The sequence below is a fragment of the Rattus norvegicus genome, chromosome 17 (genome assembly GCF_021556685.1).
Source record: "Rattus norvegicus strain SHRSP/BbbUtx chromosome 17, alternate assembly SHRSP_T2T, whole genome shotgun sequence".
Classification (NCBI taxonomy): Eukaryota; Metazoa; Chordata; class Mammalia; order Rodentia; family Muridae; genus Rattus; species Rattus norvegicus.
Genome location: NC_141550.1, coordinates 90,357,934 through 90,385,000, shown reverse-complemented (window position 1 = coordinate 90,385,000; position 27,067 = coordinate 90,357,934). Strand labels below are relative to the sequence as shown.

The window sequence follows — 27,067 nt, the reverse complement described above, 5'->3', positions numbered from 1 at the left end:
AAGAAAGAAAGGAAGGAAGGAGAGAGAAAGAAGACAGACTCACTTATTTTTATAGTCACTAAACCAGAGGAGTCATGGTGCCAGTGTCACTTTCAAAAACAAGCCCCCAGGGACAGGTTCTTTTTCTGCTAAGCCCTTAAAGGGTCTACTGCCTCCTCCAAGCTGGAGACCACACTGTTAACATGGTGGCAGTGCTGGGGTGCTTGTCATCCAACAATAACATTACGTGTCTGATGGGCCAAAGGCTGGCCAAATGCAGCTCTCTGTTTCCAGTGTTCCATATCAATCAATCCATTTGATCTTCAAAACAACCCACTGAAAGGAGACAGAGCAGGAGCAAAAATAGCCAAAGTATAAAACAGAAATTAAAAAAATCAAAACCCCTACTATATGTTGGGGTTGGTCTTGTGCTACAATGTATTCAAATGCTAAATTGTGTACCCCAAGATCTAGTCGTCCCAAGAAGAGCAAATTTTCATGTACACTGGTGTTTAATGTATAAACCTTGCTCTGAGCATTGACTGGTCAACAAAAGCTAAAGCCTGTGATTGGGCAGTAGGGAGAGAGAGGACTTGAGGCCCCAGTGAGGGGTCTCAGGAAAGACCGAGAGAGAAAAGAGGCGAGGAGGGGAGGAGGAAACAGTCGTGAGAGGAGATGAACCATGAGTACGTAGCTGGAGAAACGGCGAGTAGCAAGGGACATGTGGCTGGAATGGAAGTTAAAGCAGCTCAAAAACAGCCCAATCTAAGCTTTCAGCTTGTAAATCTAATGTCGGAACTGTGTGTGTTTTATATGGGCTAGCCAGAGGACATAAAAATATCATTTACAACTAGATGCTAAGACACTTAAGAACTGTGGAAATTAGAAGAATAAAGTTTTAGTATGAGGAAAGGTTAATTCACTATTTCCTATTTATAACTAATTGGAACGTCAAATTAATGAGTGGGGCATATCGGATTGACTAATACTAGAACAGGCGTGTTAGATTGGACAAATGTAGGAACTGACCCTTCCACATGAGGATAAAAATTATGATTTTTTAAAAATTGGCATTTCTAGCCCATAGCGGGGAAAATAAATAATTCAGTAAAGGGTGTCAGGGTAATCGACTATATACACACTTGGAAGACATAACTTCCAGATGGGTTAAGAACAAACCTAGTATTAAAAACATATTTAGAAACTTGGACTAAGAAAGGCCTCTGTAAACGAGACTCTCTTGGCAGCACGCTGTGTGACTTTGAGCACAGTATCTAGCTTTCTGAAGGTTGTTGTTGCTGCTGTTGTTGTTGTTGTTGTTGACAAAACAAATACAAAACCAATAGGGTAGAGATAAACAACAAGGTGGCTGTGATAACAGAATTGTTTCAAGACCTGCTCTGAGCCGTGAATCTCACTGCATTGCACTTCAGCAATTGCATCCAGCTAGCACATCCCTGACCTGAAATTGTTTCTCCTGAAGCAGGTTACAACGTAGCTGACTCTAATATGCAGATCTTCCCATGTTGAACCATGTGTCTCAGTGCCCCTGGGGGTGATAAGAAAGCATTCTCCCATAGGGCTGGAGAGGTGGCTCAGTGGTTAAGAGCACTACTGACTGCTCTTCCAGAGGTCCTGAGTTCAAATCCCAGCAACCACATGTCGGCTTACACCTGTGTGTAATGAGATCTGATGCCCTCTTCTGGTGTGTCTGAAGACAGCTACAGTGTACTTATATATAATATTTAAATAAATAAAAAATAAATCTTTTTTTAAAAAAAGAAAGCATTCTCCCTAGACAAAGATTTCTTAAAATTTTGACTTATGTGTGTATGTGTTTGCCGCACGACTGCAAGTACCCCCTGGAGGCCACCGAGGGTGTCAGATCCCCTGGAACTGCTGACATGACCATCTGAAGGTGTGGTCTGAGAATAGAACATGGGACCTCTAGGAGTGTAGCAAAAGCAATTGGCCACTGAGATGGTTCTTCCGCCCTCATTTGACATTTTTTTTTTCAAAGTTCTTAGCCACTACCAGATCGGCTTGTGAATGTGGCTGTATTCACCAGTACAAAACAGCCTAGAATTCTGGATGTCCAGTGTCCTTCTCTTTCAGGGATCAGACAATTTAACTTAAAAGTTCACCTTCAAACTTTCCATCCAATGCTGCTCTAAGGAGAAATGTTTCAGCAAGTACAAGTGACCCATTCATTCGTTAATTCATTCATTCATTATTCATTTATTTAGGTTTTTCAAGACTGGGCCTTTCTAGGTAGCTCTGGCCATCCTGGAACTCATTCTGTAGATCAGGCTGGTCTGGAACTCATCAGAGATGCACCTGCCCTCCTAGTGCTGAGATTAAAGGTGTGAATATTTAAGGTCTCTCTTTCTCTCCACTTTTGATTTTTTTTTTCTTTTGGTCAAACAAAGGTACTTCACTGGCCAAACTGGCATATGGGTATTTTTCCCTTTCCCAGACAGCCAGTCCCCTGACAAAGGAATTCTGTATCCTAATAGAAAGTCCTACCTGTAGGCAGCAGAATCCAATTCAACCCAGTTCCAAGAAGTTCCTCTAGGAACTAGCTTGAGAGACTTGAAGTTCTAAGGCTGGGAGTAGCCTCCAGCTATTCTCTCTGCCCTGCCCTGCCTTGGGCCTGCCTTACCCTATGGGATGACTGTTTCCAGAACGAGGGAAAACCTTTTCAAGATAGGAGACTGCTGGGGCTGGAGAGATGGCTCAGCGGCTAAGAGCGCTGACTGCTCTCCCAGAGGTCCTGAGTTCAAATCCCAGCAACCCCATGGTGGCTCACAACCATCTGTAATGATATCAGATGCCCTCTTCTGGTGTGTCTGAAGACAGCTGCAGTGTACTTATATATAATAAATAAATAAATCTTTAAAAAAAAAAAAAAAAGATAGGAGACTGCTACCCTGGCATAAGAAGGTCTGTCTGCGATAACTGAGGACAGCTCCTGCCTCAGACCTCCTGCCTCAGCACAGCACACATAACTACAACAAGGATGAGGACAGGGACGTGCTTCACAGGTTTATCAGTTGGATCAAGGCATTGCGACATCACCACATTCTTGCTTTGGTCATGAGCAGACTGACTGAGTCTGGCTGCTTGAGTTCCTCTAGTGTGCGCCTGTCATTAGACAGAGGCCAAGTTCAATTTCCATTTTGTCCCTAAGTGATTCTCGTAAGGTGCACTTTAAAAACAAGTATTTGCCTGTTTGTCTGTGGGCTTGCTTGCTTGCTTTTTGAGGTTTTCTTAGGACACAGTAATGTTCGATATTTAAACATTGAAAACACGAGTGATAGCTCACTTTTAGAAGATTAGTTTCAAAAAACTAATCTCCGTGGTTCTCACATTCTGGAGCCACAGAAGGCTTGCTCACTGGTGTCAGAAACCCGTGGTCTGTTGGGATTATTCCCATCATCAGATGAGGGGCTGAATTTACCACGACAACAATAGACAAGGGCTTCATTTCCGGGAAATTGGGGTTTGCTCATTCTCGGGCGAGAGCTTACTCAGGGCCTCCAGCTCCCTCACCTCAGTAAAGTCCAAGGGTGTGTCTTTTCCTATTCGTCTGCCTCAGGATAGGTATCGTCTGGTATATTAAGTTTGCTCTCCTCTCTCCAGCTGTCCATCCCCCTCCTCAGACTTTCCTGCCAGCCAGTCATTAGCTGGCTTTGTCTCAAGAGCCTGCAGGAAAGTGGCTCTTGGTAACCATAGGCAACCATGAGCCCTTGCTAGCTATGTGTGCTGTATTTGCAAGGCACAGTCTAGCCATTAACCAAAGAGATGGGGGAAAAAATGTGCTTTTAAGGTTCTCTTGTGCACTAAAATTATTGTCTTCCTTTTCTTTCCCCTCCTCCGTTTCCGTAGAACGATCGGTCCATGGGTGAGATGCAGATCATTGGAGGCGAGGATCTTTCAACACTGGCTGGAAAGGTTTGTTAATGTAACTTCTCAGTAGGCATACACTTCTGGGGACATCTATGTGACCTTCATGTCAGGTCAGAGCTCCAAATGCATTTCAAAAGCTCTCCCGGGTTTGCTAATTCATGCAAATAGATGTGTGAGGCCCTTTAATGATTTCTCCTGTCCAAAACACTGCCTGCAGAAAGCTTCTAGGACTTGCTGCAGACCAAATCCTCCCAGCTTCCAATTCCAGCCTTCTTCCAGACAACAAAAACCCCCAGGGCCGTTATGGCTTCTTTTCTATTTGCTCTGTAAGCACCCCCACCCCAAAACAAGCTTTCTCTTTTGTCTGCCCTTCTGTGTCTGTTGCTTTGCAGCCAGCACTGTGGGAAGACATTTAAACAGGTTTATTGAAATGTGCGACATGGAATGGGGGCCACTTCTTGAGAGCACAGTTGTTAGCCTGTTGCCGAAGAGCTAACATCACAGAGAAGGGGGAGGGTGGGGGTGAAACCTACTAGATTTGGGGGAAATATCTTATTTTAACGTGGAGTTTCCAACTTGCCCTGACTATTATGAACTGAAAGGACATTTGGATCTAACTCAATGTCTAGGATTCCCAGGGAGGACTGACTGCTTTGCAAAGCAGGTGACCGTGGTAGAGTGCGACTTGAAATGTCGATTTGCTGGGAAGGACGACAGCAACTAGAAACTGCAGAATTCGGTTCTGTCCACGTATCCTGACCAATGCTGTGGTCGTTACCCACAAACACCTTCAGCTTTCTAAGTAGAGTGTGTCAGTCTATTACACACGCTTAATCTCTCATCCTTGGCAGTTCTTACTGTTACACAATCCCCGGATGGGGAAAAATAGAACAGCAGCCACATTTAATAAAAATACATATCCTAATATCTGACATGCTAACTGGGATGCACGGACTCTGACTAGAAAACAGTTTCTGCTTCTGCTGAAGACAGCCTGGTGGGTTCCAAGAGTAGTAAATCTTGTTCTACGGCAACTGCAGTGAACTTGGTGGTGTTAACATATCGGCGGGCATCATTTGACATCACTGCACTACAGCAGGAAATAGCCTAGGAAAGCTAAAATACTCAAAGTGATTTTCAGAAATGCATAGCTTTTAGCACCCTAAAAGGGTTCTTTAAGTCATTTTAGCTTAGTTTTTCCATACAGTGCCTACTCCACAAGGGCCAGATCTTGTTTGAGCTTTTACTGAGAGGACAACTCTGAAAGGATTTCTACCGGGCTTCCTCTCCCCTACTTTACCGGTTTGTTCTGAAGTGATTTCCCTCATAGACACACACAGGTATGCCCTTCAGACACTGTGGGGGGAGAGGGAAGGGGTAGCTTCTTTCCAGTGCTGGAGTGAGCAGAAAGCATGGCAGGTCTTAGCTTTGGTAGACCCTCGCAGGGGTGCATTCAGGGGGAAAGGTGGGACCACTAGGCAGGAGCGAATACAAGCAGGAGTCAACATTAACTTGCTGCTGACAAGACAGTTTCTTTCAGATTACCCAGGGCTGTCTAATTATAGCTATACCCTCCTGTTTGTGGAGAGACATTTCTGCACGTTTAAATAGGTGCACAGTAGAACTCCTTGTGCCAAGAACGTCTAGGATGAATCAACAATGACTAGCCACTCATATAATATACCAACTTGATTTTGAAGACTGAAGTCCAAGTGCCTTGCTCCCAGCAGAGGGGAAGGCTAGGTGAGCCAGGGCTGACCATCTCCCAACCCTCGTTCACCTTCAGCTAGTCAGGATATTTATCCTCATTTTACCTCCCTGGTTGTCTTCCAACTCTTGACCCTTCTACTCAAAGTATAGTGTAGGCAGGCAAGTTTTTCTATGAAGAGTCAAATATAAATATTTTAGGCAGTGCGGACTAACTATTGGCGCTGTTTGACTCCCTTGTAGCTTGAGAGCAACCAGAGAGGATGCGGAAGCAGATGACTGTGTTCCCATAAAACTTTATTTACAAAAACAGGGATGAGGCCATATGTGTCCCTGGGACTCTAGTTCATTGACATGATTTCTAGGAGCTTGTTAGAAATGCAGAGTCTTGGGAGCCACACCAGAGCTCTTGAGTTAGAATCCACCTTTGCAACCTCCTAGATGGTCTCTTCCAACTTCAAGGTTTACAAGGCACTAGACACCCCTTGTGGTGGTATGAATAGGAATGGTCCCCTTAGACTCATAGGTTTGAATGCTTGGCCCATGGGGAGTGGCACTGTTAGGAGGTCTGGCCTTTGTTGGAGTGGGTGTGGCCTTTGTTGGAGTGGGTGTGGCCTTTGTTGGAGTGGGTGTGGCCTTTGTTGGAGTGGGTGTGGCCTTTGTTGGAGTGGGTGTGGCCTTGTTGGAGGAAGTGTGTCGCTATGTAGGTGGACTTTGACGGCTCATACATTCAAGCTGTATCCAGTGTGGCACAGTTTCTTTCTGCTGCCTGAAGATCAGGATTTGATCTCTCACCTCCTACCCCAGCACCATGTCTGCCTACATGCTGTGTTTCCCTATATGGTGATAATCGATGAGACCTTTAAAATATAAGGCAGCCCAAATTTAATGTTTTCCTTTGTAAGAGTAGCCATGGTCATGGTGTCTCCTTATAGCAATAAAACCCTAAGGCACCACCAACCCCACTCCCACCCCCACTGCATTTCCTTCTGAGCCCAACTTGCTACTCTGAACTTCAGCCTTCAGTTGACTCTTGCTAACCTTCAAACCGTTCTCCACAAAGCTGCCCAAGGGATCTTCTTAAAATACAAACTGGGTTACACCGCTTGCCAATTGAAACCTTTCAGTGGCCTCTTAATTAGCAGTTGCCAGACTCAACAAAAACAAAACAAAAACCCAGTAGCCCAGTCAAATTTGAGCGTCAGATATTGAATAGATGTTCAGTATGAGTACATAGTACATATTCACTGTAACTGTGTCTTGTGTGGTATTTTGGACATACTCTAAAAATTTACTCACTGATTACCTGACCTTAAAATATAATTAGGCGTTTGTGGTTTACCTTGCAAGCCTTCCCCCAGTGCTCTTTAAGTATGATCCAAATTCCTGACTCCAGTAAATCCTGCTTGATCCATCTGGCATCCCCACCGCATGGCCATACTTGATTGGCCTCATGGCACTGCCCTTCCCTAGCTAAGCCTTTCTTGCCAACCCCTTAAACAAGCTATGCCTTCTTCTTGGAATATGCTTTCCCCTGCCTTAGGACTCAGTCTGCTCTGTACAGCACAGCTTCCCTGCACAGCTGTCAGGGATGAGAGCATGGCCTGCTCTCCCTCCTACTGTCCACCAGTTCCAGTGTGCATCTGTCTGTGAGCCCAGCTCCCTCCGAGCCCTGTCTACAATTTACAGCTTAGCGCTTACTTAGGAGTCTTTTTTTTTTTTAATCTGCCTTTCCTCCCAGAAAATCAGTGTGAAGAGGCCAGGGACCACTGGGTTCACCACCTCATCCCTAGCATGGTACACAGCCTGTTCCAGCACAAGTTAGAGTAAATACTGAATGAGCAGTGAGTGCATCATCCTACGTAGGAATCAGAGAAATGGTTTCAGTCAGAGCGAGGACACAGGGGAAAATGTTAAAGCCAAGCCAATTTGGCCAGGCCTCTGGTGGTGAGTGATGGGATCCCAAACCAAACGCATTTGCCGCTTCACAGAGGACGGTTTGGAGGGCAGCAAAAACTGAGAGTACCAATGAAATGGCATGTCCAAGTAGCTGATTCGGGTTAGGACTGAAGGGGGAAAGGAGTGTACGAGAAGGGTACAGCTTCCATATTAAGGAAAGTTAGAAAGGAAAGTGGGGACTGGAGAGATGGCTCAGTGGTTAAGAGCACTGACTGCTCTTCCAGAGGTCCTGAGTTCAAATCCCAGCAACCACATGGTGGCTCACAACCATCTGTAAGGGGACCTGATGCCCTCTTCTTGTGTGTCTGAAGACAGCTGCAGTGTACTCATATATAATAAATAAATAAATCTTTAAAAAAATTTTTAAAAAAGGAAGTGAATACTGCATGGCTAAGGGTGGGAGTGAAAAGGAGACAGAGTGCTTGCCTAGCTCAGGGGGGCGTAGCAGTGGGGGACAGAGTGCCTGTCTGACTCTCACTCACAAGACCCTGGATTGAATGGCCAGCACTACTGAAAAAGAAAAAGAAAAATTTTCATTTAACTTTAGAGATGTACTTTTCCTTATAAAGTTACTCAAAAATTTTAGCATTGTAACAAAATACCTGGGGGAAAAAAAAACAACTAAAAGGAGGAAAGGTTCATTTCAGCTTATAGTTTCAGGCACCGCAGTGCATGGCCATCTGACTCCAGGCCTGCGGGAAGTCAGAACATCATGACAGAAAGACATGGTGATTGGTGAAGGGCTGGCCAGGAGAGGCTGGGGGGTAGGGAGGTCTGCCAAACTAGACATAAATCACTTAGGGAAGTCATGCCCCAGCCACCTCTTTCATCGAATAAGGCCCATTTCCAAGCAGCAGAGACATGAAGTTAGGTCCTCTAGCCATGGCCACCTCCCAGTAGTGCCACCACCTGGGTGCGAAGCCTTCAACATGGGAGCCTTCAGGCAGGATAGTTTATGTTCAACCTGTAATAGCCAGCTCTACGGCCTCCTTCCTTCACCTGGTCAATCTTGTCTGCCCAGGAAGACTTGTCAAGACAACAAAGAAACCCAGTAGGCAGAATCTTTTCACAGGGAGTCAGATGCATGATGGGGAAGAAGCTTAGGAAGCGCTCAGCACTTACTGGGTCCCTGTTTGAGTGGTTATAGAAGAATCCAAACTGTAATAAACGTCTGCATCAGGCAGCAGGGTCGTTACAGGTCATTCTCTAACTTCTTCTTTCTCATACACTCACCATGCAAGCCAGCAGTCCAGTCAATAAATTTGCATTTTTTCATATTACTACCCTACCAGGAATTTGGACATGGCTTCTCTCATTCAGTGCTGAGCACCTCAAGAACAGCTCACCGAGTTTTTCCACAAATCCCCTTTCTTTGCACAAAAAGAAGGAGAGGGAGGGGGAGGAGGAGGAGGAGATGATGGTGATGGTGGTGGTGGTGGTGGTGATGATGATGGTTATTCTTGGAACTGCAATGATCTTAAGGAGAAGGTGGGGTTGTGGGAATAACACAGGAGAGCGTCAGATCTACAATGGGGGAGGAAAGGGAGAGTAGGGAACTAGACAGGGCTGGATCTGATGACTAAGGAAACAAGTCAGGAACTGAACAAGGAAATAATAAAGTACCTGAAAATGTAGTTGGGTTGGGTTTACAGAGTAGACTGATTGTCTCAATAAAGAGATGAACTTGCTGAATCTGAGCAGAGGTGACATCATGGAGCCGTTTAAGGGGGGAAAAATATAATCGTGATATGTTGTGCAAAATGCAGTCAATTAATTATGAATTTTATTTAGTTAATACAAATCTTTAAGAATATCATGAACCTGACACGCGGTGGAAGGGAGTACAGGAGGGAGGGAGGGCAGGGGCTGAGCCCTCCCCAGAGGGCTGAAGCCAAAATGAAGAGGGAGCCATAGACATGGTTCTTGCATCGTTTTCTGAAAGGAGGAGCCTCAGAAAGCGTCCGGAAGCAGCTCCCCCTGGTCAGCTGTGCCCTGTTTGTAACCTGCATGGAACCTCTGGGGGCCTGGGAAGATGGCTGGAGTTCAACTAAGAGAAAGGATGTCTCCCTCCAGGTCTTTCTCTGCGCCTTCTTTCACTTTCAGGGAAGGCTGGCTGAGTCATGGCTCTAAATAGGCCAGTGCTGTTGAATGCAGCGAGCCCTCCACAATTCTCTTCACTGGGCGCTCTGCACTTAAAAGCATTTACTCGCTGTATTTAAGCTGTCTGCACAACACACTCTCACTCTGATTTTTCCCCTCAAGTTGATTTAATCCTGGCACTTCATAAAATGTGTGTATCCACTAAAGCAGGGAGATTCTAGTCGTGTCCAAGGGAAGCCCCCAAAAGGCTGGGATAAAACTGAAAGCCAGCAGGCCCAGATCGGCCGTGAAGATACACAGCTGGGCAGCTTCTGTGCAAGATTTCCGGAGACGAGCGCCCCACCCCCAAACAAGTTTCTAATCGAATGCCAGAATGAAGCACTGAAGCCTGCCAAATCGCCTCACCGCCGGCACCACCGGCTGCCGTAACTTAAAGCATTCCTTTTTACTGCCGCTGACTGGACTGAGAACAATGGTAGAAATGGCCACTGGTGATGACGATAGCAATTTTGTGAGTTATCACATAAAATAAAATGCTGAGCCACATTCCTTTCCCTGTGGGATTTATAAGCATACACCTCCTCACAGCCCGCAACTGCCGTCCAGCCCATCTTTGCCAGGTCAAAACCCCGGTGCTGTTGCAGATCGCTTTGTGTTTCCAAAGTTTAAAAGTAGCTTCTTGCCTCCTTTGTTAGGAAAATTCAGTGTGATGGGCTTTGCTGAGGCCTCTGAAGAGCAGCGAAACAACACTCTGGAGTCCAGAGAGTCCCTATAGAATCTTCGCCTACAGCCCCCGCAGACTTTTACTGGCTCCCTGGGAGGAAGTGAGCTAGGTGTGAGGGGATGACTAAGACAGTAATTGGCAAACACCTCAGATTCAGCGATCATGGTTATCAGATGGGAAGTGTTCTGGAGGCACAGAGTGTTCCGAAAAAAATCCCCCAGCATCGCCTACTCAAAAAGCGGGAATCTTAGTAGACTGCTCGGCACAAATGAAAGGCAGTAGACAGGAAAGGTTGGTTAAGGAAGAACTGCAGATCCTTAAAGATGGTGGAGATGGTGTCTCATGAGTAAAATGAGCTACAGAAAGTGAAAGCCAAAGTTATTCATTTATCACACAGAGTTCTTTCTTTTTTCTTCCCTATCTCTTCCTTCCTTCCTTCCTTCCTTTCACAGAGTCTTGCTATCTACCCAGGTGACATAGAACCCATGATCTTCTTGCTTCTGCCTTCCTAGGTACTCTGCTCACATGTGCACCCCTATAGCTGGAGCACAAGCCTTCCTGGGTCGCCTTTTCCTATCAGAGCTCTGTGCTGACCATATGAGGATGGGTTACTATTTGTCTCTTAGCCCCTGAGTCTAATCTTGGTGCACGGAAACCCAAGGATTGGTTCCTTTAGATATTAACACAAGTGCCTCCAAGGTTGGGGCAATTACAACTCCTATACCATCTTCCTTCATACTATATCATCCCATGGAAGAAAGTGGAAAGATAAGAAAGAGATGAGAGACTGACAGGGGACCTGCCTCATTTTTCTAGCAATCTGCTACTAAGGCAACTAAGCCACTCTTGTAATGATGGCAATGCTCTATTTCTGAGGGCAGAACACATGGCTGGGTCACCTTTTATTGGGCCCCATCTTAATGTTTATTGGTGGTTAATTTTCCAACTTAGGAACCCCTCTGAATATATTCAAAATACAGTAGAATTCAATGTCCAGCCTTAGGTTGAGCAGAGAAATTACAAAGCCTTTTACAAGACAGCTGGCTTTATGTGATACTAAGAATTTATCGTTTTTGATAGATGGGAGGTTTTGGTTATATAAAATAGAGAATGGTACTGTAAGCTTAATCCTTTTAAAAAGCACACACAAATACATTTGAAGTCTTTCTTTTAAATACATATCCAAAGTTAAGCAAAGTTCACGGCTCGGTGTAGCTTGGTGATAGACCAGTTCCTTACCTAGTATGTTTTCAGGGAAAGGGGAAGGAAGAGGGAGTGGAGAGGGAAATCTTCAGATTTTCTGTTTTCAAATATGCTTTGAATGCATTTAAAAACCAAATTAGCTTCATAAAACGTGTTAGTAAACATATCAGGCTGAGGCTAGAACCCTTGCCTGGCATACACGGTATTCAGTCTCAGCCTTGCAAAAAAAATAAAACCCTTTTTAACGTGTAACTTTAGAAATGCAATGTAGCGGCGTGTACGAGAAACCCTCGCCCTATAGCCAGGAAGGCAGTGCAGAGGTCACGGTGCCTGCCCCTTAAGGCAACACCTGGGCATAGGAGTGGGAGGAGGCGTCTTCCTTAAAGCCTTTCAAGCTTAAAATATGTTGGAATTATTTTGACAATCTATCTCAGATGGATACCCATCCAAGTGCCACTTCCTGGTAACAGTCTTAAAATCATGCTTAATCTTTTCAGAGATGACACCTATTTTTACATTGTTTCTAAATGTAAAAGAGAGGAGGAGTCTTCTTTTCAGGACTTCCTACTTAATTAGACAAGTATGTAAACTAACATATTTTGGAAAGAAACTTTTGTTTACACAACTGAACCAAAAAGCGATTGTGAACAGGGAAATTCAATTAACCATAGCATTCTCAAAGCATCCTGGTTAGCTGAAAATATATGTCCAAGTCACATGCTGTAGTGTGAGGTCAAAGGCCACAGTAAGCCATATTGAAAGTGCTAAAGGGATGCCTGTCAGTGTGAGTCTTAGGGGACAGGATGGCCTGACCCTCACATATGACATTAGTGTGCAGTGCTGTGGAGAAGACACATGGGCTTTGAGAGTAAACAATATATCCCTCCATTGTGATGATAAAACTAATATTCTTAATAAATGGGTTTAATAAGAATGTCCTACCTAGGAGAAGGCACTTCCAGGAGGGCATTTCTACATGTGTGACAGGGAAATACAGCTTTACCACGGTTCTTTTATGGGTGGGTAACTTCTTAACATTTGTATTCATTAAACCTCTTTTGTCTTAGATATGAAGAAGAAATTTACAGTCTGATCTGATAAGTCAAGGATAAATGAATGATTAGGGTCCTGGCAAGATGCCCCAGCAGGTTTAAGCACTTACCCGCAGCCTGACAGCCTGAGTTCAAACCCCAGATAGCACATGGTGAGAGATAGCACATGGTGAGAGAAGCTAAGCTACTCCATAATTTATCTTCTGACCTTCACATGACCCTCATGAAAATAATATCTAGAGTCATAAAGTAAAAGTGTATTACTTTCAAGGAGTATCTCCCCGCTTGGTGACTGGAATGGTATATTTACATAGTCATAATTTGATGGGACAGCATTCGGCATATTACTACTAATCCAATTGATTGGCTGATTTTAATTCATTAATAAGCATGCTAGTCATTAGCCTTTTAAAGAAAACAATCGTTGCTTCTATATGCAGGCAGTACGGGTAGGGCCTGAGAGCACAGTAGTAAGAGAGAAAAAAAAAACTCCCCACTACACGAAGTTTGGATCGGTAGGTGAAGAAGCTGTCTAACAAGAAAATGGGATAAAACATAATTTGTGTGCTTGGGGGAAAATAGGTGAACCCCTGGTGAGCATTTAGCAAGGGATCTGGCCATATCGGTAGAAAGGACTCAGCAGGCCCCTTGCAACACTTTCAATACCCTGTTTCCTCTGGGTTGAAAATCTGAGGGTAGACCCAGTGGGGACTTGGGGGGGTCACATAAACATAGGTTTGTCACCGCTGAGGTTGTAATCATCGGGTGAGACTTCCTCTGTTACTGATAGAGTGTGTGTTGTAGTGTATGATACAGTGCTTGTCATCCCACAGATGGGAGACAGAGGGCATGGCACTATTGAGATGTCATAACGGTGTGCACAGTCCCTTCAAAAAGGCAACAAGGTCTGACATGAGCTTGCTCCTAACCTGAGTACAGGCAATAAAATTACACCATCAAGAAATTCCAAAGGGATATTAAACTGAATCTGCAATACTTAGGCTTCCACTAAATCAGTGATTCTCAGCTTGCCTAATGCTACAGTTTCCTATGTTGTGGTGACTCCCAACCATAAAACTACTTTTGTTACTCCTTCATAACTGTAACTTTGCTACTGTCGTGAATCATACTGTAAATGTTTGATAGGCATATGGCCTGTGAAAAGGACCCAATGGGGTTGTGACCCACAGGTTAAGAACCACTACTCTAACCGTTGGATCCACAGAATGGGCAAGGCCCACAAAGCACCCTGTGAAACTGTAACTGTAAGCAAAGGTTGTATTCACCCTGTGACCCGGGCTTTGTTTGTTTGTTTGCTTGTTTTAAGCATGTTCTGAAATGTTGGTTTGTTTTGTTCTTTACTTCCCTCCAGAATGTTCTCATTGTTGAGGTAAGTTGGCCTTTTCCTTTTCTGTGTTTGGAAGTTCCAAGAATCCAATGGAGAATTTTAAAACGCTGGCCTTGTTTATCAAACTGCCCAAGTACTGAGTCCCCACTCTGTGTGGCTCTTCAACTCATGGTGAATAGGAGCCAACTGTAGTCACTGGCTTTAACTAATTCAGAATCAACACTTGACAGTGGCTATTTGATTTATATCCAATCTCACATATTTCTCAATCCATTCTTGTGTGGATTTAAAAGCCAGACAGTTGTAAGGAGAGTAAAATAGCTCGTAGAACTAGTCAATAACGTTCACTGTTATTTATTTAACAGGAGAACCAAGGCTAGAACTCTTTTCACCCAATGACCTCCAATGCTTTTAATCCATTCTCAAGCTTCAGAGATCTTAAATTCAGTCGATTAGCATGTCAATCCAAGGGGAAGTTATGGAGTTTTGGTAGCAGTGGGTCTTTTGTTGTTCTGTTTAGTAAGAAACAGTAAGGCCATCTTGTGACTGCTATAGGCTCCCTAGTCAATGGCCATGCTCCCTCAAGACACTTGACTCACCAGCCCTGAAAAAGTCAAAGAACCTTGTTGTTCACAGTCTACAGTCTCATGTTTGCCAGTGTGGCCTTCCGTAGGCACAGCTCTGGCTTCACCAGCTCACAAGTAGACCATCCAGCCAGAAGTCGCTGGACCCTGGCTTCATTCAGACCTTCGTGGTTATCCTCAGCTCCTGACAACTGAGTTCTGTCAGGAGGACAGTAAATCTCGGCAGCTGATTCTGTGTAATTGTGCATCCGCAGCTCATCAGAGGCAGAGACCCTGTGCTCACGGCAGCTGAGGAGCTCAGACCTCCTGACTGTCACCAGCTGCTGCCCAGACACATTTAGCTTCCCAGTCATGGCATCCCCTAAGGAGTAGGGAGGCTGAAGAGGTGTTTATCCGTTCAGTGTATTCAGCTATACATCCCATGTCCATGAAAATTCATGTGTCTCTTGTATTGTGAAATGTAACCTCCAGGCCAAATTTAGTCCCTGACTGTGCATGCAGAAGCCTGGGGACGCTCAGTGAGGAAGGGCCCACCTCCTCCCCAGAGGCTCAACTGAAGCCTTTGACACAGCCAAAGGAGTCAAGAACAGGATTTATTCACCAGCATAGTCTCTAGCTTCCAAAATGAAATGCCCGTGAATCCGTAAGTGAAGGTGCTTCCTGCATTGACTCCTATTGGTTGGCATTTGAGATTAAAAGTGCATTTTATTAAGGAATGGCCCTGCAAAGGTGAAGTATTACGATGTGCAGATTGCCTTGCCTCACTTGTCTGCTTTTTTGCAAAGGACGTCGTTGGAACCGGGAGGACCATGGAGGCCCTGCTCAGCAGCATTGAGAAATACAAACCCAACATGGTGAAGGTAGCCAGGTGAGTCAGACACCACGGCACTGTCCTCTGTCCTTCCAAACAAGACCAGGAAGGACCCTCTCAGGAGCACTGTTCTGAGCCTTGGCCCTGTACCTGAGAGGCTATAGTCTGACCACCCTGACAAATAGCTTGTCTGACTTCTAGCCTGAGAGAGAAGGGGGAGAGGGAAGCTGTTGAGATATAAGAAAAAATGGGGGTGCTGGAGAGATGGCTCAGCAGTTAAGAGCACTGACTGCTCTTCCAGAGATCCTGAGTTCAATTTCCAGCAACCACATAGTGACTCACAACCATCTGTAAAGAGATCCGATTCCCTCTTCTGGTGTATCTGAAGACAGCTACAGTGTACTTATATATAATAAATGAATAAATAAATCTTTTAAAAAAATGGGGTGTGGGGTGAAGGCTGTGTCAAAGGCACCATAGGGCCATATAGGACTAACCTTAATTTATCTCAGCTGTGGCTGGCTTCAGTGAGGCACCATACCACATTAGCCTCACCGTCTTCTGGCCCCAGCAGTCTCTCCACTCCCATTGCTACTCGCCCTGGCCAACCCTGGCCAGCAGGGAACTCTGGTCCCAGCTACCAGGTAAAAACAAGACTCAACAAACTGTAACCCAACAACCAGATTTATATGTTAAATACTCAATGTACAGTATATCCACACAATTAGCACACAACCAACTAATAAGGATATAAACCGCCCACCTAGATAAGATAAATTTGCCTACAGAAATCCATCCCAGCTACCTTGGCAATTCAGCACCACCCAGATCTGGGTCGTCCTTCTCAGTCTCCATTTTGATTCTCCCTCCTTCTCCTTCTCTCCCTCCCTACAAAAACTTTGTCCCTGCCTTATTCTTTTACTGTCCAATCATGACCTTGATCTAACTTGTGCCAGCCCTCACCGGCATATTGACATCAACCTACAGAAGGCCTTTGACGGGAGCCCTGCTTGCTCCACGTGCTTCCGAGAGCAGCTGGGTGATCCTTGAGCAGTTGATTAGCACACTTCCTTCCCTCCAGCATGACACTGTCATACTTCAACTGCAACGGCAGAAGTAGGCCGTGGTGAGGATGTCGCTCCACAGGCTTGAGGAGGAGCGCACAGCTCAACGGTGTTTAATTCTCTTTGCAAATTCACAGCCCGATTTACTGGAGCAATTTTCTTTTTGCAATGACAGTTTATTGGTGAAGAGGACAGCGAGGAGTGACAGCTTCAGACCTGACTGTACGTGTTGCAGGGTTTGGGAGTTGGGGGGCGGGTTTCCTGGCGATGGTGTCTCATGTGGGACTGAAAACCCTACAAATTCTTCCACTCCATCACCTCGGGAAGGAGGCTGGGGCTCTTTGAGAGACCATTGGTTTATCTTTGCATCTTTCACAACAACTGCATTCTACGTGTTGGATTTGTTTGGTTTGGATTTGCTGTGTTTTAAAGAGCCTCACTGGTATGTGGTTCAGTCCAGGCCACTATACCACTCAGCTATGTAGCCCAGGCTGGCCTCAACCAGGCATCTAACTGTTGTCTCAGCTTGCAGAGTGCTGGGATTACAGCTGTGCACCACACCCCGGTGCACTGGGAAGCTTCTTCTGCTACATTTTATGCAGCTGATCAGTTTTGGGGTGGAGATAGACTTACTCCCCTAGACTGATTCAGACATTCAGGATCCCTGACTGTCAGCCATTCTTGCCAATCAAAGAGGAACTACAAAGCTTTAGAAGGATTCTCCCACCCCTTTCCTGACCCTGCACATTGAGTACAGCACCTCCCTGCTACCTCCAGCAAAACTTCAGGAACGCAGAACACGACCAAGCAGAGCTCTGCCCTTGTCCTTTTCATACTTGACTTCAGACATGGGCTCTGGGGGACTTTCCTTGTCCAGAGCACTTTTCTCTCCTCACAACAAGATTGACTCTGTTGCCAGGAGGATTAAACAAGCCACCAAATTATTTATTATTTTAAGCATGAGGTGATTTTTTTTCCCTTTACTTGCATAAGGCAGACTTCAGCTAAATTTTCTCACATTTGCTCTAAAACACGTAGGATACTTTGGCTCCAGTTCTCATCAGCAAGCTGAAAAAACATCAGACAGAGAGTAGCACGGATAGGCCAAGCTCTCTTCGTTCTAAACACGTTCTCCTCTGCTGGGTTCCTAATCCCACACCAGGTCACTTCTGGACAGACAGGGACAGCCTGTTTCTGTCAGTTACTGGCCATGGGATCTGGTCAGTACATCACTGATGTTATGGGAGGCTATTAAGCAGAAATTTTGTGAGGAAATTATATTAAATGATGTTTAAAAAGACAGGTCTGAAGACACGACCCAGTGGTTATAAATATACTGCTTTTTCAGGGGATCCAGGTTCTACACCCAGCATCTGCATGAGACAACTCATAGTCACCTGTCACTACATCTTCCTGGGGATGTGATGTTCCTGGCACACACACACACACACACACACACACACGCACACGCACACACACGCACACACGCACACACATTTCTAAGTACTTTAAAATAACTCCGACTAACACTGTAAGAGGCTCTGAAGTTCAAGGTTCTTACAGGCACGTGGGGGTTAATTAATTTAGTCTCCACGACTCTTTAGAGCAACAACGGCTGCTATTGCTGTGCCCGTTTAACAGGTGAAGAAATGGAACACAGCGAGTTTAAAGAGTTTGCCAAGGTCCTATAACAAGTGAAGAGGGCCAGGAATGAGCCCAGGTAGTCACAACGTTTACAGACACTGCAGGAGCTGCACTCAGTCGTGAGCGGTGGGCAGCTCTGATGACATTCTCACTGTGAACCGAGTACCTTGTCCTGTAGTTACATCCATTTCCTCTCATTCTGCCCTCATTGGAGATAAGGTGCCATTGTCCCTGCATTGCCAATGCAGAGATCAGAATGGAGATAACCCCCACCAGGTCTCTCCTCGGCTGAACAAGCTCCTTTCCTTCCATCCTGTCCCTCAGGTTTTGCTTTCCAGTCCTTCAAACAGCGGAAGGCAGTGGCGCGGTGGAGGAATAGCTTCCTGGCGACTGCTGCTGAACACCCAGCTATGTATGGCCGTGCCTTGGTGCTTGGTACCTGAGTGGTCCTTTGGGCTTTTAAGAGACTCTCCTTAGGCACATATTGCTCTCTTTGAACAAAACCACTGTGGCTAGCATCCCCACTTCTCGCCACCCACTGGGCCTCCTGAACCCTTCCTCAACTCTGAACACTAGAGGTCCGTTCTGCACACATGCTTACTTGTTCAGCTTGTGTCCCCAAACTGTCATTGTGGCCCAGGCACCCACTAGGCTTGCCCTGCATACTGCCTCTCCCTTCTGACTTCTGCCTCGCCGGTTAAGTGCCACAGCAGGATATGGTGATGGCCTGCTTACACGCTCGCTCTAAACTTTCTTCTTGTCTCTTTCTGGGAAGATGCTGGATTCGAGATCCCAGATGTCTTCGTGGTGGGCTACGCCTTAGACTACAATGAGTACTTCCGAGACCTTAATGTAAGTGTTGCATGCTAAACCCCAGTCCTCTTTGCCTAAGAATACATCAATTTAACACATTACTAAAACAGTAGTACAGTGATTAGGTACACCTGGCTTATAGGGAATTCTTCCAGAACTCTACAGGGCAGGTACCAGAACCATGGAGGCAACCATGAGAATGGGGAAGCAGGACAGTGGCCTACACTGATTTTTCTCCACAGTTATTGATGATACCCAGCCAGTCACCATAAGCAGCCATTTCATGTCTGTGTCTGATATCTGACCACTTGGGATTGTGACATCGTAAGAGCTAATTTGGGGAAGCTGCCTCAGCACATAGAAACAGCCCTCCAGCGTGGTACCCAATGATGCGACCATGATGACCCTAAATGATCTAGGGGAGGAATCTTACTCACAGTCACCAACCAATGTCTCACTATTAGAAATGAGAAAGCCAGCCAGGTGGTGGTGACGCATGCTTTTAAGCCCAGCACACAGGAGGTAGAGGCAAGTGGATCTCTGTGAATTGGAGGCCAGCCTGGTCTACAGTTCCAGGACAGCCAAGGCTACACTGAGAAACCCTGTTTCAAAACAAACAAATAAACAAAAATGGAAAGGAAGGGGAGGGAAGGGGGAAAGGGAAAGGGGTTAGGGTTGGTGGGAGCGGGAAGGGGGAAGGGGAAAAGGGAAGGGAAGGGAAAAGGAAAGGGAAAAGGGAAGGGAAGGGAAAAGGAAAGGGAAAAGGGAAGGGAAGGGAAGGAAAGGGAAGAAGGGAAGGACTTTGGGTATATAAGCTCTCTAGTAGTGATCCTTAACACAGCAAGTTGCAGTCCTAGGACCATGGTCCTTTCCCACTGCTTCGCTCTTTCTGATCCTGACCTATTTTTTGTTACCCAAAAGAAGGTTCTCAGGGTAGTGCACACTGTAGTGCCCAGTGGGTTTTTTCTTCTTTCAATTAAACAGTTGTCATTTCACCAAGAAAAACTTGTCTCCACTAGAGATAACCATATGTGACCTCAACAATTTGACATTTGGGGGGCCTGGAAAACCAGATCCTGACTAGGGCCCAAAACCAAATCACCAGAGAACCTTTGTCAAGCATTGGATGGAGACTCTATTTCTTGTGCGCCCATAATAGACACCGTGTTTAAACGAAAAGTCACCAATCACAAGTTGTCAGGCTGCTGTTACCAACTCACACTTCCTGTGCCTCCTGTCTTGTTATGCAGCCGATACTGACGGGGGAGGGGTACCCCCAAAACACACTTGTTGAAAATATCACAAAGGCATCTAACACGTTATATGCAGATCTTTAAACCAAACATAAGATTCAGATGCCTTTTCACTCTCTCTTGTTCCAGCACATTTGCGTGATCAACGAACACGGGAAAGAAAAGTATCGAATATGATGGAGCAAAACTCGTCAGTGTCTTTCACGGATAGGGTGATTCTTCTACCCTGCTCTCAGGAGGCCACAGTGGAAGTCTGTCTCCTTAGCCGTCTTCATCCGGTTAGGTATAAAAGACTGTTTTTAGAAGCAAGCTCCCTTTTTTCAGAGATTAGAATGTAAACAGCAAAGGTTCGTTGGGAAGAGAAGACTACGCTTGCCTTTGACTCATTACAAATTAAATTTCTGCTCCCCCGAACTCCACCCACTTCATTGCTCCTCCGTGAGCACAGTCAGTAAGCTCCATGACTCTTCCCAGGAATACACCCACCTGGTGACTCAAATACTGTTCACTTAACTGTTCTAACGCTGTTTAAAATAATAATAATAACATTTTACCGTAATGACCTGCGGCCCCCTCGTCCTTAGCCCCGCGCCTGCACTGTAAGAATGCAGCTAGTTTCCCTTGCTAAAACAGGAGCAAAAGGACAGCTTCTCATGAGCGTCTGTTTGCCCCGTTCTGACAGGACATTATTATCTGCTTTGACAAAGCCTTTCAGAAGTGCGGGTACAATGGATCTTAATGATGTTATGAAATGAGTCTTCGCCGCGTGCGCTTGAGTTCTGCTTCCTGTGATGACAGCGTGGATGTGTGCATGGATGTACTCAACTGTGTTTAATACTCTGCATTTTAATTAGGAAAAAACACAATGGCAGCGAGGCCTGCCCTCCCGAGCTGAGCCATGGCGGGCGTGAGAGGTGGGGGTTTTTCAAAACTCAGTACTAAGCAAGTGTAAAGCGTTCCTCTTACTTGCATGGAAGGATAAAACAGACTAAATATTGCCCTAAACATCAACAGAGGTTGAATCATTTAGCTAAACGTCCTTACACGGCTTCTCACACAATCCACGGTGCCATAGGAAGCAAGCACACATACAGAAGTTTTTGCGTGTAGCGCACACATATATACACACATGTGCACACACACATATACACGTATGGCGTGCATGCATACCCGTTATCACCACTATATGTGACATTTCCTAATTTGTAGGGTTTTAATTAAAATTAAGCTCACAAGTCCAAGTTTCTTACCTCCTAAAAGAAACAAACGCAAGATAAACAACTAAACTGCCTTTGTTTGGTTCTGAACCATCAGATGTGGTATATTGTTATATTGGAGAGTCTTTTAAGCTAATAATAAAAATGATATTGTGTTTCATAGCTGCTTACTGTTTATATACTTCTAGTCATTGAAAAGTATATGAGCCAGCAGCCTAAACACATGACTGTGTGTGCCTATGCCGTGGCTAACCTGGATTAACTCCAAAATATGCACTAAGATAAGCAAGCATCAGGCCAGGACGCAGGGGTTTCCTCCCCAAACTTGCACTGTAAGGACAAGGAATTTTACTCCTGAAAGATTTCCCCATGTATCTCTGTAGAAAACAAACCATGCCCAGATTCCCCAGGGGGAAGTCACAACGGGAGTCACTTCTGGCTTTGTCCCACACCAAAGTCACTGATTAATAATTGTGTAGAACTGAATTTATTCAAGCACATATTTTATATACACTTTCCCACTATGCTATATTTCTACCCATAGGCCTAGAAAGATAGACACATTTGGTTTTGAATAGAAAACATCCATGAAATACACAGCTTGAAACTGTTTTCCTAAAATACCTTGCATTTTAGTAAGCATCCTTACCATTTGTGAGGGCTGTGTTTATTCACATTAGAAAGGAAACTGATCTATTTCACAGATTGTGAGGGCTTGTAATATTTCAATATCAAAAAGAAAAAAGTACTAAATACAGAGAAGTTTAATCATTTCTGCAATTTTTTCCTATCAGATGATTTTGACGTTGATATACAAAAACATCATCCTGGGAAAAACCGTATTTCCTTTTCTCTTGCAAAACTCTGTCTTTGGTTTGATATCACTCCAAAAACATACAATCCTTCTATAGATCCATGGATTTATTTAGCATTTGTGAGGGACTGTTTTCCTCACTTCTCCGTCGTGAAACCCTGACAAGAGCACCTTAAGGGACAAAGGATTTTAGTTCCCCATCCCGGGCTACAGTTTGTCCTGGTGGAGAAGTCATAACAACAGAGCTGGTGACATAGCGTCCATGAGCAAGAAGCACAGACATGGACACACGCTAATGTTCAACTCGCTCTCTCATTTTATACAGTCCAAGACCCCTGGGCAGGGGTGACCCCACCCACAATTAACATAGGTTGTCCCACGTCAACTGATGTAATTAAGATAATGCCCTACAGGCATGCATGCATGATTCTAGATTTTGTCAGGTTGACAGCATTGACCGTTGCAGACTTGTAATAGAGCTGGAAATGAATCTAAGGTAGTGGGACCCTTGCCTACCATGCACAGCCCCAATAGCACAGAGGCAAAAGAGTGGTGGAGAATTGTATGTGTCACATTAGAAATTTAGGGCTGTTTAATCAATAAAGTTAGTAATAATTTGGGGTTTTTAAAAATGAATTAGAATGCCTAGGTTATAATCCTGCTGGAATTTATTAGAGTTTCAGTTTCTCAAGTGCGAGCTGCAGATGGGTGTGCCCGTGTTCTCTCGCTATCTCTGATTCTTTCTGGTATTCTAGAATGGCAAGATGGCTCGTCAGAGCATTCAGACATTGCCCAGGTCCTGCAGTAGACACCCATGTCTTCCTAGTTTGGGGGGTGCGGGTGGGGTTGTCACATGTCCCCTCCCAGGCATCAGCGAGCTTTTGGACTAGAAAGCCTTTAAACACACTTTCCACCCAATTATCTAATTTGGAAAGTTCAACATTTGAGAATTTTGCTTGATTGGGCTGGTCACAAAAATTTCTTCAGATCCCAAGACCATAGGAGAGGATGAGAGAGAGAGCAAGCTTGCTCCAGGACAGAAGGGGACTTCAGAAGGGATGACTCTACCTGATGCAGAGGTACGCAGGGATGAGAGAAGGGTACTCATGAGGGTGACTGCATGTTTACCTGGCCCTAGCCAGTCTTCAGAGTTGCATCAGAGCCCTGAGTGAAGAAGGCTTAGCCAGGAGAGTAGTACTCTCGACTTTTAGATGCACGAGGGCACCCATGGGCATGACAAATCTTTGGTACAAAGAGGGGCAGAGCAGCAGCTACACATGAAGACCCCATAGGGTCTGTAGGGCAGGAAGGATTGTGGGAGACAATCCCTACCAGTCACCAAAGTCACGCTCTGAGGACTTCACATACTACAGACCACGGCCCGAGGACCCTGGGGCAGGCCTGTTGATGGCCACCTTTGGGAAGAAAGCTCAGGGCAGCTGGGAGTACTGCTGTGGTACAGGCTGCCTGTGCTGCCTCAGGCTGCAGAGGACACTGGGCTGCTTAGATGCCAGGCTAGCCCAGTCAGGATCCTTGCTAAAGACTGCAGTGGCCCCAGGAAGGGTTTGCTCTTACAAAAGGAAAAAAAGAAAGTCGTTTTCTTAATTATTCAAAGTTGGGCCAGTTGGTTTGCTGTTGATATTCGCCATTTCCTAGCTAGAAGTAGATTTTTTTTTTCCACCACAGCATACTTGAGAACCTAGAAAGAGAGAATGGTGGCTATTTTAAAAGATAAGGCATGGGGTTGTGGTGTACTGTTATGGTGCTTAACCCTGCCTGGCCTTCTGTTTAAACCCCAACAAAGAAGACAGATAAAAAGGGAAAACAGGAGAGACATGTGTACTTTTTTTTTTTTTTTACCTCAGAGAACAACACAACTTAGAGAGGAATAATCAGTTATTTATTGCTTTGTGTGCTGGCCAGTTTTATATTAACTAGACATAAGCTAGAGTTATCTGAGAGGAAAACTTGCATAAGATCTGGCTGTAGGACAATTTCTTAGTGATGGGTGTGGGAGGTCCCAGTCCATTGTGGATTGTGCCATCCCTGGGCTGGCGGTCCTGGGTTCTATAAAAACACAGGCCGCACAAGCCATAGGAAGCAGCACTCCTCCACGACCTCTGCGTCAGCTCCTGCCTCCATCTTCCTTCCCTGCTTAAGTTCCTATCCTGACTTCATTCAGTGATAAGACTATGAGGTGCGTCTTAGTTAGGGTTTTACTTCTTTGAACAGAAACCATGCCCAAGGCAACTCTTATAAAGGAAAACATTTCACTGGGACTGGCTTACAGTTTAGAGATCTAGTCCATTATCATCATGGTGGGAAGCCTGGTAGTGTGCATGCAGGAAGCGAGAGTGACACTGGGCCTGACTCAAAGCTCACCTGCAGTGACACTTCTTCCATAAAGGCCACACCCACTCCAACAAGGCCACGCCCCCTACTAGTGACACTCCCTGTGGGTCTTTGGGGGCCATTTTCTTTCAAACCACCACAACTAGGGAATGAAAGCCAAAGAAAACCCTTTTCTCCACAACCTGCTTTTTGGTCATGGTATTTATTTCATCACAGTAATAGCTACCCTATATCCCTAGACTAAGGACTAAAACCAACGATGGGTATCTATTTAGCACGTCTTGTGTCTGAGAGGAGGGTGGTCTGGCTGCCTCTGTCCTGTGAGGTCTGATGCTTCAGAGAGAAAAACCTAAAGTTTGAGAGTTTCAACTAAACGACACCAAACTGTCCGGTAGGGCGTCCATTAACTCGGCATGACTGAGTAAATGCTGTATAAAAGTAGCAGTGCGCGTCCTCATTCCCGCTGCCTGAGCCACTTCTGCTCAGTAACCTGCTGTGGCCTGTGATACCACAGTGGGCAGGGCAACATGGGACTTTTCTCTCCTCACAGGAAATCACATTAAAAACCCTGACCTAGACGGTTCCGTTTCCCTGTTGGCAATCAGTTGAAGCCTTAGCTGGGGGTATCTCCCATGTTCCCTTTCCATGACCTCTCTCAAAACATGGCAGCTGACTTCTAAAGGTAATAGGCAGGGACCTCCAGTACATTTTATATGGCAGGCTCACATCTACCACATCTGTTTGTGTAGCTCATCCTTACAAAAGAAGGAAGCAGACAACCGCAGCTTGATAGAAGAATGGTAGCATATTATAAGTTATATGGGTGTATTATATGGGTGTATGTGATTGTGACTGCCTTCAGAAAATTAATCCCCCTCAGAGAAGTCGTGTCCTGCACATTTCTTAAAATAAGATCAGTGAAGAAACTGATCATTCAATGGTTATGTGAGTAAAAACACGTCTACATGTGTGTGTTCTTTGCGTGTGTATGTGTGTGTGTAAATATGTGTGCATGAATTTGTGTGTGAATGCAGGCACCTTATGTGGGAGTCAGCACAACTTGGAGGACCAGTCCTCAACTCCCACCTTGTTTCAAGGCAGAATCCTCTTCACTGCTTTTCTACTATGTATCCTAGGCTGTCCTGCCTACAAGTTGTGGGGGCTTCTCCTGTATCCATGTCTCTTCTCCCAGTAGGAGAGCCGAGAAGGATGCTGAGCTATGTGTCCAGTGGTTGTGTCAATCTGAAAACTCTAAGTCACATCTCCAGCCACCAAGCTATATCACCCAGCCATGTATATTCTAACTAAAAATAAAATAACTACAGAATTCTATTAGCCACATATGTAAGAAAATGTGAAGCAATGAAAAGAACACCCAGCAGTACGCAGACCTTAAAGATAGATATTTGCCCGCTGACAGTTTGTAGGAAACTGTGAAGACTCTGGGAGAGCAGTTTGCATCACTGGGTTACCCAAGTTTGCAGTATGGAAGCCGTAATTTCTGCCTTCCGAGAACTCTAGAAATGTAAATTCTTTCTGAGACTCCAGAGTTAGTTTTGATTCCCTTTTTCTTTTTATATTTATTGAGCATGTGCGCACATGTGTGTGTGTGTGTGTGTGTGAGCAAACATGTAGAGGTCAGAAGCAACTCTTCTACCACACGGGTCCCAGGGATTGAGGCCAGGAGGTCAGGTATGGTGAACAGTTTTACCTGCTAAACCATCCCCTCACCAGCCCCTGTTTCCATATGAACAAATTCCACAGTAATTTAGCCAATAAACTAGTACAAGGTAGAAAGGCTTTAAAACACAGTAATGTGACTAGTCACCCTATAAAATTTATACATTTAAAGATTTTATATGAAATTTTATATATCATATAAATATGATATAATATACATGATCATGCTATTTGAACTATCAACCTGGTCAGGCTTAGAATCACTTGATAAGAGAGTACTAATGAGTTATCTGGATCAGATTGACTGTGGACTTGTCTGAGGTAGGTAGGAGTACATTGGTAGTTAAGTGATATAGGAAGATCCCACCCACTGTGGGAAGCACCATTCCCTAGGCTGGGCCCTAAACTGTGTTACGAGTGAAGAAAGCTAGCAAGCAAGCAAGCAGTAGGGAAGATGGCATTTATTTCTCTTTGCTCTTGACTGTGGATGTATTGTGGGGAGCTGTCTCAGTATTTTGCCTCTGACTTCCCTGCAGAGATGGGCTATAGCCAGGAAATGAGAGCCAAAATAAACCCTTTGTCCCCTAAGGTTCTTTTTGTCAGGAGGTTTTATCACAGCAACACAAGTAAAACCAAAGTGTGTGTCTGTGTGTGTGTGTGTCTGTGTGTGTGTGTGTGTGTGTGTGAGAGAGAGAGAGAGAGAGAGAGAGAGAGAGAGAGAGAGAGAGAGAGATTTTCTTAGTTAGAATTACTATTGCTATGATGAAGCGCTGTGACCAAAGATAACTTAGGGGGACGGCAGGGGAAAGGGTTTATTTCTCTCACAGTTCCGTGTAACAGTTCATCATCAAAAG

The 27,067-nt window shown here is 45.1% G+C and overlaps 1 protein-coding gene across 4 annotated transcripts in view; it reads left to right on the top strand.

The window, feature by feature from the left end:
* Positions 1 to 20,711, top strand: part of Prtfdc1 (phosphoribosyl transferase domain containing 1) — a 98,318-nt gene extending 77,607 nt beyond the window's left edge. The window contains exons 4-10 of one of the 4 annotated variants that reach the window (XM_087590281.1): positions 3,868 to 3,933; positions 14,006 to 14,023; positions 15,351 to 15,433; positions 16,616 to 16,662; positions 18,409 to 18,496; positions 18,860 to 18,936; positions 20,280 to 20,709. In XM_087590281.1, coding sequence (XP_087446407.1) covers positions 3,868 to 3,933; positions 14,006 to 14,023; positions 15,351 to 15,433; positions 16,616 to 16,662; positions 18,409 to 18,496; positions 18,860 to 18,917 — 360 coding nt within the window. In that variant the 3' untranslated portion in view covers positions 18,918 to 18,936; positions 20,280 to 20,709. 4 annotated transcript variants of the gene reach the window in all.
* The last annotated feature ends 6,356 nt before the right edge of the window (positions 20,712 to 27,067 follow it).